The 12,986-nt window shown below is 33.1% G+C and overlaps 2 protein-coding genes across 3 annotated transcripts; both read left to right on the plus strand.

Moving 5' to 3' along the window:
* The first annotated feature begins 365 nt into the window (after positions 1-365).
* On the plus strand, positions 366-7,537 carry LOC110698622. Of its 2 annotated transcripts, none has more exons than XM_021876089.1 (2): positions 366-2,078; positions 7,453-7,537. In XM_021876089.1, the coding sequence occupies exon 1, from the start codon at positions 1,380-1,382 to the stop codon at positions 2,025-2,027; it is 648 nt and encodes a 215-aa protein (XP_021731781.1). In that variant the 5' UTR covers positions 366-1,379; the 3' UTR covers positions 2,028-2,078; positions 7,453-7,537. The 2 variants fall into 2 exon arrangements, with proteins under 2 accessions (XP_021731781.1, XP_021731779.1); XM_021876087.1 differs by lacking the exon at positions 7,453-7,537 and adding an exon at positions 3,767-3,870.
* On the plus strand, positions 6,816-10,662 carry LOC110698621 (F-box protein At5g07610-like). Its single transcript, XM_021876086.1, has 2 exons — positions 6,816-8,165; positions 10,358-10,662. The coding sequence occupies exon 1, from the start codon at positions 7,096-7,098 to the stop codon at positions 8,146-8,148; it is 1,053 nt and encodes a 350-aa protein (XP_021731778.1). The 5' UTR covers positions 6,816-7,095; the 3' UTR covers positions 8,149-8,165; positions 10,358-10,662.
* Positions 10,663-12,986: the final 2,324 nt, after the last annotated feature.

Consider the following 12,986-nt stretch of genomic DNA (forward strand, 5'->3'; position numbering starts at 1 on the left):
TTATTTATACAGGATAACTACTATTGAGTGATAATACTTCTATGGATCAATTAATATTATTGACATTTGGCTAAAGGTAATTGGTCATCTTCTAGTTTTATTAATCTTTTTCTTCATTATACCTAATCCATTAGTTGGGTATAAAAATAAGAAATATGTATCTTTTTAACTACGACATTATTTTGATTTTATTACTATGAAAATTTTGTTTTTCTTGATATTAATTGTGCTTCATAATGTCTTATAGGTTGATGTTTGATTGCATATTGAGCCTTGTTACTTGGCTTGTTACTTGCTGTCAAAAAAAAAAAAAAAATGCAAGAAATTTTTTTAACATTTATATTACTACATCATATTCATAAAATTCATAGTGCTTATATCCATTTTTACTGTTAATAAAATACAAGAGCATTAATGATGAATTGATGAGGCTCAATGCTAAAAAAAAGTAAGATATCGTAAGCATTATTTAAGATAAAAAATTTGATGTTTGACTTGATAAAGATATATCTTATGCATAAATGAAAGTTTGGCTTGAAGAAATCCCACCTACTATAACTTCATGTTCTCCTTGATTAAGGTTTGAGTAATTAATAAAAGGAACCCTCTTCATGTCAAAAATAAAAAAAAAATAAAAAATAAAAAAGATTTGATGGTATACATATTTATTAGGATTTTATTAGAAAAAAGTTTTCTTCAATTTTTAATTTATAACCTAGGTTCATAATTTTCAAACCTATATAAACACTAAATTAAGAAATATTTTTTGGTAAACACTATTCTAGTAATTTCTTATTTTTCAACGCCACACTGGCAAATCGTTCTAAAATACTTGACCCTTATTTAAAAAAAAGAAAAAAAAAATCATCGCTTCTCTAATCCAAGTTCAAAATTCAAATCATCAATTCGTCCATTTTTCACAACAAAACCCCCCATTTTCATTGGAAGAGAGAGAAAATGAACATCATGAACAATACTCTTCCTGACCATCTCATTTTCGAGAAAATCCTCCCAATACTTCCTGTTAAATCATTACTTCGCTTCAAATCTGTTTCCAAATCATGGCTTTCTACCATTTCTTCCCCTGAATTTGCTAATCCCACCTCCAATTATTCTCTTCACCCCCTAAATTAATCGTACTTGCTGGGCAAAATCGTGCACTAGGAGAGGAATTTTACTTATTAAATTACGATGAAAACAACAATTACGAGCTTAAGCATTTCGTTGAATTGGAATTAGAAGATGAGTATGATAGTCCAGTTAAATCCTTCTATATTCTGGGTTCTTGTAATGGGCTTGTGTCTTTGCATGTACAAGAACGGTCCGGTGAGAAGGCGTTCTTTATCGGTAACCCGGCTACTCGCCGCTATCGAAAGATCATGATCCCTGAGGGTGTTTATGTAAGTTATGTCCACTGTTTTCTGTTTTACTATGAATCATCAACAGATGACTATAAAATCTTTGGTGGGTTTTCGTCTTTTGAAGGTGATTATGATCAATTATATGTGTTTTCTTTGAGTGCTGGAAATTGGAGACAGATTAATGTGTTAGATAATCTTGTGGTATCAGATGAGGTTGAGGAGGTTGTATTGGTCAATGAAACTATTTACATGTTGTTTGAATTTCGGAATACTATAATTGGGTTTGACTTGAGTACAGAACAGATTAAGGAATTGCAGCGGATGAATTGGTTGAATAACTATAGATGTGTGAGTTTGTCGGAGTTAGGAGGGTGCTTGTTGTTGCTTTGCACTACTGCTAATCTTAAAGTAGATGATGTTTGGATGTTGAAGGATCCTAGTGATGTGAGTTCTTTGGAGAAATTGTTCTCTGTCAATCTTACTAATGTGTTATACTATGGTTTTTCTGAGAATGGCAAGCGTTTGCTACACACTGAGGGGAAAATCAGGGTATTCGATCCGACTCGGGAGACTCCACAGATGACTCAAGGGGGTATTGCTTTCTATAATGATGATAGCATTGTTCAATCAAAGAGTTATATTGAAAGCTTAATTTCACCTTTCTAAAGCCATGATAAATGGAGGTAACAGAGAGAAGGGAATACAACACTCATTTTGGTAATTAATATTACTCCTATTCTAATGTTGCTATTTCCATTGGCCTTTTTTTATTATGCTTAGTTGCTTATGTGTGAATTTCCTTTGTTTGATTGTCGGTATTCATCCACAATTATTTTATTTGAAGATTTGGACTATATCTTTGTTTGTTTATCATATGATTCATGCTTCTATTTTGAGGTGGGTAATGAACGAAAGCTTGTTCGGTAACGACAAGCAAAAGTTATTCAGTCTCCAAATAAATGTTTTATGTGGTATGCTCTTGTCAATAATTAGTTACCTCCCTATTCTTTGGCAACATTATTCTAGCAGTCTTGTGCATCGTAAGGAGAGAATTTTATGTCAAGCTCAGTAATTGATGGTTCAATCTTTCAAACCTGAAATCCGATGTGGTAGATTTCTCTCAGCGCAATCTAAAGAAATTCTAAAAGTCTTTGCATAGTTATATGTACATTTACATTGACCGTTATGTTCGATGTCTTCCACCTCCAATAGGATAAATTTAGAGGGTTACTATTATACCACTATACTATCAGACACCTTCAAGAATAAAAAATTTCAGCTTGAAACTTCCCATATTTAGCTTGGTTGAAGTAAAGTAACTCTTAGATAGAGCATTCTCCTCCATTTTTATCATTTTTTTTCATTCTAGAGAGTAGAGACTACCAGCTAGGATTTCCCTCATTCTGCAAGCATTTTGTTTTAAATCCTCTGAGAAAACCAACATGAAAAAACAGGTGTTCCATAATCTCAAATTCCCCTGTCATATGTACTTTGTAGGAAGCTTACTGTATATAGTTAACCACAAATTAAGCTCTCTGTGGGTAAGCCATGTTCCAACTTTAAATGCCACTTTTTTCCGGTGACCCTGGCAGCAATTTTTTTTATGGTATTATCCTGCTGTAATAGGACATGAGAGGATTTTTAACATCAAAACTATAACTTCGTCTGAAAATTATTGTTTTTTCTGGGCAATTTTCAGATGACAACCTACAATGGAACAATAGTTGTAGGTGATATGGAACTCCTAAAATGACTGAATTAAAGTAACCCTAAGGTGGCAATCCATATATGTAAGAAATTTTCCATTAGGTGCCCAATATTTACACTATAGAATATAGATTGCCTGCTAGTTGTTTGAAACTTGCAGATTTCTTACATCTCTTTTCTTTACTATTTATACCGCTGTTTTCTACTTGATGCTTGGTGAATTGGACATTGCAAAAGGGTTTTTAATGCAAGTACTTCTCTTAGTTAAGTTTTTTGGGTGCTTTGGTAATGTACTAGCCAATATTGATGTGTCTTAACTCTTGATTCTTTAGCTATGTGACAAGTGAGATGGTGATTCTTCACTTGTTAAAATAGCTGCATAATTTACCAAACCTTATTGGAGGGATGAGATCTTTTAGTTTTGTCTTGTTTATGATCAGAGAACTAGTTAGATTTCATAATGTATGATAAATGCAACCATGCAAGCTATCTTCTTTTTGGGAGAGAAAACTTTAGTTTTCCCCTGCCTAAGATTAATGATACAGGGGTTATATGGAAAGTCGAAATTAGTTTTTGTGAAAACTTGCATGCATAAATATAGTTACAAAATCAATCAACTTAGCTTACAATGTAGCGGACTAGCAGCTACAAGGAGTTGAAAGATCGCCTGTTTGATTTGATTTCTTTGTGCCTTGCAGCTATGAAGAGTTTGGTAAGTTCGCCTTTCATGCTAAACAGCCTGTGTGATATGGTGTCTTCATGCCTTAAAGAGTTTAATTTAAGGATGATGAGAATGGCAGAGTAAAGAATCTTATCTTGTGTTTTATGTGGTATCTTAGCATGGCTATATATTGTAGTAGAATGTACTAGTTTTCTATCAACGTTTGCCTTTTGAGTGTAATTTTCTTGCAAACTAGTATCTTAATGTATAACCATGTGTGTTTTAAACTTTTATGCTTGTGGTTCACGTTCATCTGCATTTGTTCCAGGATTTCATTTCTTTCTGTTAAACTTTTATGTATTAGGAATTTGTGGGGAATGCTCTTTGATTGCTTGTGTTGAACCTAAATGTTCTACACCTTTGGCTGCTACTCTGAGTGTAATTATAAAGCTACCATGTAATTAAAGTGCCAATTTGGAAGAAAGATAGGATTAACAGATCGTCAAGAACACAGTAATTAACCCTCTGATGTTTTCTTGTGGACAAGTTTCTGTGAAATTTCAGTTGCCTCTCATAATGTCTGGTCTGTCTAAGGTAAACCGTCTTAAGAGTTCCGAGCATCTTGAGCAGCAGTATAACTGTATTCTATGAGCTCATTTACGGCTGGATTACTCTACTTTGTCCACACATTGTTTATGACTGTATGCTAGAATTTAAAACCAAGTCCGAACAACTCTACTTTGTCGATTGAGTATTTATGATAGAGTTTAAAACCAATCCTACCCTAACCAAAAGGCAACCATCTTTAACATGATGTACTTTGCAACAGCAACCCGAACTCTACCACACGTCCTCGTAACAGAGGGATTTTGCCTAGAGTCCCGATTGTATCTGATTTGCTTCATAGCTGGTTGTACGTATTGGCTCTCTGTTTTTAGACTTTTTACACTACCAATTCTTCTCCTCCTCCCGCCGTATGGCTCTCATACTTGTTGAATGTCGATAATAGACGTTAATTTTCGTATTCAAATCGTCAAATTTAAGTTCCAAAAATTAGGGTCTCTTTTAGGCCTTCTTTGTCCACGTGCCGTACCCGACTATTTTTATTTTTGTATAGGATTCAGCTACCTGTTGTTTTTGTAATTTTTTTGGTTAGTTTGTATGGTGATCCTATAAAAAAAATTCTTCTCACTTTCACTTTTTTTTTTCTTAAAAAAAAAGATTTTCATGCATATTAATTGATATATCCTATAATATCTAACTTTCAATTTGGTAACTATATTCTAAGTATATTCAATATGCATTCAATGAAAATATTTGAACATATCTTTCATATATTTTATAACTAGTTTAGGCCATGACATGGTAAGTCTATTTTTCTTAAAAAAAAATAATGAAATCTAACAAACAAAATTTGATAAAACATACATATCAAACCTATAGAAAGTACATTGTCATAAATCTATATTAAAAGGCAAAGCAAAGGTTTGATGTATGAACTCATATTTTAGATAAAAAATAAATAAATAAAACTAATTGTACAACAATTTGTACTTTGGGTGTATTATATTTACCTGATTTTCACTTATCTGAATTTATTTGAACTAATCTGAATTTAACTTAACTTAACTTATCTGGAACTTATTAAAACTTATTTTAAACGTAATTTGAACTTAGGTAATCCTCATCATAACTTATTTTTCCTGAACTTAACTTATCTGAACTTATATGAACTTAATTATCTGAACTAATCTGAACTTATATTAACTTATCTGAACTTATTAGACCTGAAATAAGTGAAATAAGATGAACAGAACAGACCCTTCATTAAAGCATGCACATTATTGAGGAAATCTAAAAATTCTTTCTTATTTGTTATTTTTACTGTTTTATTTTTTATCTCACATTTCACGAAGTTTTATCTATGTCGTTATCAATTGTTTTTGGAAATTTTTTTTTAAAGAAAACCTTAAAAAAAATAGAAGTTGGTAAAATTACATTAATATTTTACAGAAAATTAATTCAATTTTTATTGTTTCATAAGATTTGAAATCAATAATAAGAATAGAAATGGTTTTTTTTTTTTTTCCAACGACTTACACTACTCTACGTTATTTTAATATAATGGTAGTTCTAATGTGAATTTTGTATGCATGTCTCGTTATTTTATACATTACTAAAAAATAACGGTCAAAGTTAGTAAATAAATATTGAAAAAAGTAATGGAAGGGTATTAAAGTTTTGGCAAAATCTAATACTCCTATAAAAGATAATTATACAAGAACTGGAAATATTTTAGGTAAATGTGTATGGAATAATAAAAATACCAAATAAAAAAATAATATTTATAAAAGATTTGGAATAAAATTATTATAGTTGAATTGTACAAATATTCTACAAAATTATTTTGGCTAAAAAGGAAGGGGAGTTTTGGAGAGAAAAAACAGAACCAGGAAGTAACACGTGTCACTCCCGATGTCTGTTTTAGTATTAAGTTATTGATTAATAGTTATTTTCTATTATAAACAACATATTCTACGTATTTTTTCATTTGAAAGTTTTTTTGCTCAAACCAGTATTAACACTTTAACTTTTATTATATATTTGTTGATTTATTTATAATAATAACACTACAATTCAATAACTATAAATATAAATATAAAATTAAAATAAATACTTTGATTATTAACTGTTACAAAAATTAAGTCACTTAAATTTATATAAAACACTTGTGCAGGTCAAAGTAGGTTATAAAATATTGTGCCGGTCAAAACATGCCAACACAAAAAGGGACATATGGAGTATATAAGTAAAAACCGTGTGTTGGGCGGGACTTAAACTAGTTTTTCAATAAAAAGAAATGAGTTTTCATCGAAAAACACAATTGTAAACTACTTTCAATAAAATCATTTTCCAACAAACAAAAAAAACCCTTAGGAAGAGTGAGGAATAGCTCAAGTGGTTAGAGATTCCTTTCCGATTTCAGGAGATTTTGGGATTGATTCTCACCCCCACCCCCTATGGCTCTTAAAAAAAGAGAAAGAAAGGAAAAAAAAAAAAAAAAAAAAAAAAAAAAAAAAAAAAAAAACTTAGACTTGGTTTATTTTGACTGAAAATATTTTTCTTATTTTTTTATTATTTAATTAGTAAAAAAGAGAAAAACGATTAATCCTTTTAGTCTTTTAGACCCCCCCTACTAAGGAACTAGACCACTTTATGTCGTTTACAGTGAGCACCACGCGTTCACGCCCCCAACGGTGTAGCCTTTAACTCTGGACAACAATTAATTACTTTATTACTTTATAAACCTTTGTTCCTCTTTGAAATCATCGCTTCCTTGAATGCATCAGTTGAAAGAGATTCAAAATGAACAGCATGAACAATACTCTTCCAGACCATCTCATTTTCGAAAATATCCTTCCAAGACTCCCTGTCAAATCCTTACTTGGCTTCAAATCTGTTTCCAAACCATGGCTTTCCACTATTTCCTCTCCTCAATTCGCTAAATCCCATCTCCAACTCTCCTCTTCACCCCTTAAATTTATCTTACTTGCTGGGCTTGATGGTGAGTCGGAAAGAGAGTTTTACTTATTAGACTATGACGATAACAACAACAATTACGAGCTTAAGCCTTTCGTTGAATTAGAATTTGAAGATGGGTGGACTAGTTCATTTAAATCCTTCTTTATTGTGGGCTCTTGTAATGGCCTTGTGTGTTTGCAGGTACGAGAATGCAACGGTGAAGCGTACTTTATAGGTAACCCGGCTACTCGCCGCTATCGAAAAATCCGGTTTCCTAAAGGTGAAGAACTTGGTATGTGTGTGTTCTATTATGAATCATCAACAGATGACTATAAACTTTTCAGTGGGTTTTTTTCTCTTGAATATCATCGATTTTATGTCTATTCTCTTAATGCTGGTAATTGGACAAGAATTAATAAGTTAAACAAGCGAGTGGAATCATTTGATCTTGAAGATGTTGCTTTGATTGGTGGTACTGTTTACGTGCGTGCTGGAGCGGAAAATCCTATATTTGGGTTTGATTTGAGTACTGAACAGATTAAGGAATTGCCAATGATGAATTTGTTGAAAAACTATAGAAGTGTGAGTTTGTCGGTGTTAAGAGGGTGCTTGTTGTTGCTTTGTACTACTGCCAATTTTAAGGTAGATGATGTTTGGATGTTGAAAGATCCCAGTGATGTTAATTCTTTGGAGAAATTGTTTTCTGTGAATCATAATAATGTGAAATACTATGGTTTCTCTGAGACTGGCAAGTGTTTGGTACACACTAAGGGGAAAATCAGGGTATTCGATCCGACTCGGGAGACTCCGCATAGGTGCCAATGGGGTATTGCTTTCAAGAATGGTGAAGTTGTTCAATCACAAAGTTATGTTGAAAGCTTAGTTTCGCCTTTCTAAAGCCAAGACAAATGAAGGTAACAAAGGGAAGGGAATGGACTCATTTTGGTTATTAATGTTACTCTTATTATCATGTTGCTGTTTCCATTGGCCAAAATTTTATGCTTAGTTGCTTATGTATGAATTTCCTTTGCTTGATTGTTGGTTTTTATCCACAATTGTTGCTTGAAGATTTGGACTATATCTTTATTTGTGTTATGAGAGGGTTAGTGAAGTTAGGTACTCTGTATCATTTATGATTTTATTTATGTTGAGGTGGGTAATGGGTGAAAACTTGTCTGATAATGACAACAAAAAGTTACACATTCCCCAAATAAATGTTTTACGGAGTATGTGGTAAGCTCTTGTCAAAAATTAGGCACCTCCCTATTCTTTGGCAACATTATTCTAGGAGTCGTGTCCATCTTAAGCATAGAATTTTGTGTCAACCTCTGTAATTGATGGTTCAAATACTTCATCAGCTCATTATATGAACACATACATTAACCATACTGTCCGATATCTTCCAGCTCCAATATGATAAATTACAGGATTATGATTTCTGCAAGATTTCAGATTTCTCCCATATTTAGTTTTGTTGAAGGTAACTCTTTGAATTGGGGGCATTCATTAAGATCATTATATGAACACATACATTAACCATACTGTCCGATATCTTCCAGCTCCAATATGATAAATTACAGGATTATGATTTCTGCAAGATTTCAGATTTCTCCCATATTTAGTATTGTTGAAGTAAGGTAACTCTTTGAATTGGGGGCATTCATTAAGATCATTCTAGAGACCAGGTGCTATATGCTATGTAGAATTCCCTCTTTCTGCATGCATTTTGTTATAAATCCTCTGTAAAATTAACATGAAATACCTGGTGATCGGTAGTCTCTCAGTCCCCTGTCATATGTAATAAACTAATTTGCTTTTACGCATCCAATATAAATTTGACCACATTTTAAGCTCTTTGTGGGTAAGGCATGTTCCAATTTCGAATGCATTTTTTTCCTTCTAATTCTGGCAGCAATTTTCTCCGAACAATCCCAAGTATTCAGATAAAAAATCTTGTCACCCTCCAATTCTCTAATTTCTAACTCCTATTCTAACATACAAAATAAATATAGGAGATTAGGAGTCTTGTGTTTATTGAGCAGTAGTTTTATATTCAAGTTTTTGTAAAATTTCGGTTGCTTCTCTAGTCTATAGTCTAATCCAATTAGCTTAGACTACTAAGAAATTTTCAGTCAGGTTCAGTCTTGCATGTTTAAATAAATGAGCAGATGTCACTTGAGAGTCCTACATCAGTTCATTTGTTGGATAATATCCATCTACAATTCTTCTACGGCACTCCTGCTTCAATGGGACATGTAAGGATTTTGACATCAAGAATATAGCTTTTGAAAATTATTGTTGTTCTGGGCAATACTTTTGGATGACAACCTACAAGGAACAATAGTTTTAAAGATATGGAAATGGAACTCCCATAATGACAGAAGTAAAGTAGCTTTAAGGTGGCATTCCACACATTTAAGAAAATATCAGTTAATTGGCAAACATTTAGACTGTATAGCTTTTCCTCTGGATCTCTATGATGGCCTACTGGTTGTTTGAAACCTTCAGATCTCTACCTTCTCTTTTCCTCCCTATTTATTCTGCTGTTTTCTACTTGATGTTTGGTGAGCTGGACATTGCATAAGGGGTTTTAATTAGGGGATACATTCTTAGTAAAGTTGTTTAGGTGCTGGTATAGGCCAATCTTGATGTATCTTAACTCTTGATTCTTTTTAGCTATGTGACGAGGGAGGGGGTGATTCTTCACTTTTAAAATTATTACATCATTTGCCAAACCTTATAGGAGGATGAGACCTTTAGTTTTCCCTTGTTTAGGATCAGAGAACTAGTCAGATCTCATTATGTATGATACATGCAGCCATGCAGGCTATCTTCTTTTGGGGAAAGAGATTTTTTTTTTTTTTTTTCCTGCTTAAGATGAGCCAGTCTAGGTTCATCAATCGGTTATGATACAGGGGCTTATTCTCAATCACTTGTATGCGGCAATATAGAAACTCAAATTTTGTTTTTTGTGAAAACTTGCATGCATTGTTAGATTTGCAAAATGAGGTGTAACTTAGCTTACATCGTAGCAGCTATGAGGAATTGAAGAGATCTCCACTCATGCTAAACAACCTGTTTGACTTGATTTCCTTGTGCCTTGCAGCTATGAGGAAATGAGAAGATCACCTGTCATGCTAAACCACCTGTCTGGCTTGATTTCTCCGTGTCTAACAATGAAAATGAAGAGACCGAGCAGAGTATCTCAGCTTGTGTGTTTTATTATGTATAATTAGCTTGGTTAAAATTAGTAATACTCATACTAGATTTCTAACGACGTTGACCTTTTGGGTGTTATTTTCTTGCAAACTAGTATCTGTAATATATTAGCCATGTGTGTTTGTATAGAACTTTTATGCTTGATGTGTTCATCAACATTTGATCTGTATTTCATTTCTTTTTGTGCTGTGCTAAACTGTTAGGAGTATTGCGGAGAATTCTGTCTTTGGTTGCTGATATTGTACCAAATGTTCCACTATTCTGGCTGCCACTGACTATTGTGTTATTTGTTTTAATGAAAACTTGCATGCATAAATATATCTAATGTTAGTCGACTTAGATTACATTGTAGCAGCTACTAGGAATTGAGAATAATTATTTAGCTTTTTGCCAAACTTGTGTATTACTTCGTATGGTTTTGGTTATTAAGCAGGGGCTTGAAAAATGGGTAAATACAATCGGAGTCAAAAGTGAATATATAATCAGTTGAAAAATAAATTAAAAATATTGTTAAACCGCACGATTTTTAAAAAATGTGTAAAATGTATATTTACAATTTGATATGGGTTATACTCCGAACTAGATTGCTAACACCCATTGTCCACATACATTGTGTAGCTTAAATGTTATTAATTACGGAGTAAATTTTTTCAGAATCAATGTTCTCTAGTTACAGAACTGAAAAGATGGTCTTCTCCTCTCCTCTTCATCTTATAATTTGTTCTTATTAAAAGCATTAATGCCTCCTTTACGCACGAGAGTCGAGAGATTATAGAAAATTGACATAAAGCTTTCTCTCTTCCCCATTAAATCAGATTCAAAATTGACATAAACCTTTGTTCTTCTTTGAAATCATTGCTTCCTCTCTCACCCTACTCACCTCCACAGCCTGAACACCTTTCTGCCGCCGTACTGAATTCAACAGTTGTAAGAAATTCAAAATGAACACCATCAATAATACTCTTCCTGACCATCTCATTTTCGAAAATATCCTCCCAATACTCCCTGCTGAATCCTTACTGTGCTTTAAATCTGTCTCCAAATCATGGCTTTCCACAATTTCTTCTCCTGAATTCGCTAAATATGTTTGTATTAAGGTATGCTAGTTTTATATTTTGGGTTAGTCGCATTATTGTGTAGTGTATCAAAGGCATGCTAGTTTTTGGGACTAAGGCTTTGCTGCTGCTGCTGTTGTTGTTGTTGTTGTTTCAAAGGAATTCTAGTTTTTCAGACTAAGGTTTTGTCGTTGTTGTTATAGTATCAAAGGTATGCTAGTTTTATAATTGTTGATTGAATTGGGTTAGTTAGGCTATTGTATGCCGTATCAATGTTATCTGTTCCATTCAGTTATTGATTTGCTTATGATTCATCTGCAGATGCTAATCTTCGTCAAGTCTTTTACCGGAAAAACATATTTCTTGAGGTTGAGAGATTTGACACCATTGACAATGTTAAGACTAAGATCCAAGATATGGAGGGATTACCCCCAGAACAGCAGCGTCTGATCTCTGCTGGAAAGCAGCTGGAGGATGGCCGAACTCTCGCTGACTACTATATCAAGAAGGAGTCGAACCTCCACCTTGTTCCCCGTGTTCTCCGTCTTTAAAGTTTAAATCCCACCTCCAATCATCGCCTTCTTGCTTATATGTAAGGTAACTCTTTGGGGGCATTTCGATAACATCATTCTAGAGACCTGCTATTTAGTTTTCCTGCATTTTGTTATAAATCCTTTGCAAAACTAACACGAAAAAACAGGTGATTCATAGTCTCAAAGTCCACTGTCATACGTAATAAACTAATTTGCTTTCACGCATCCATTTAGGTAACCTTTACACCACAAATAATCAAGCTCTTTGTGTAAAGGCATGTTCCAACTTCGAATGCCTTTTTTTCTTCTAATTCTGGCAGCAAATTACTCCAAAAAATCCCAAGTTTTCAGATGAAAAATCCTGTCAACCTCCAATTCCTAGTCTAGAACATACAAAATAAATGTAGGATTCTTGTGTTTATTGAGCAGTAGTTTATCTTCAAGTTTTCGTTGTTTGAAGATTAGGGTAAGGTGGTTATGTGCTCTTCGTCAAAGTTGGTGTTACACAAAGCTTGTTATATACAGTACTTAAGTTAATTCTGTCTCCATATAGATGTTTTATGTATGTGCTAACATTTTTGCTAAATTTCAGTTGCTTCTCTAGTCTATAAGCTAAACCAATTAGCTCAGTCTTCTAGGAAATTTTCATACAGCTTCAGTCTTACATGTTTAAATAACTGAGCAGATGTCACTTACAGTCCTACATCAGTTCATTTGTTACAACATTTCCATCTACAATTCTTTTACGGCACTATCCTGCTTCAATGGGACATGTGAGGATTTTGACATCATGGATATAACTTTTAATAGTTATTGTCGTATCTGCACAATACTTTCAGATGAAAACTTACAAGGAACATTAGTTTTAATGATATGGAACTCCCATAATGACTGAAGTAAGGTAGCATTAAGGTGGCATTCCACACAA

This window comes from Chenopodium quinoa, unplaced genomic scaffold, assembly GCF_001683475.1.
Source record: "Chenopodium quinoa cultivar QQ74 unplaced genomic scaffold, ASM168347v1, whole genome shotgun sequence".
NCBI classification, from domain to species: domain Eukaryota; kingdom Viridiplantae; phylum Streptophyta; class Magnoliopsida; order Caryophyllales; family Amaranthaceae; genus Chenopodium; species Chenopodium quinoa.

Coding starts and splice junctions, on each gene's coding strand:
- LOC110698622 (XM_021876089.1), top strand. CDS start 1,380: ATGATCCCTGAGGGTGTTTATGTAAGTTATGTCCACTGTTTTCTGTTT.
- LOC110698621 (XM_021876086.1), top strand. CDS start 7,096: ATGAACAGCATGAACAATACTCTTCCAGACCATCTCATTTTCGAAAAT.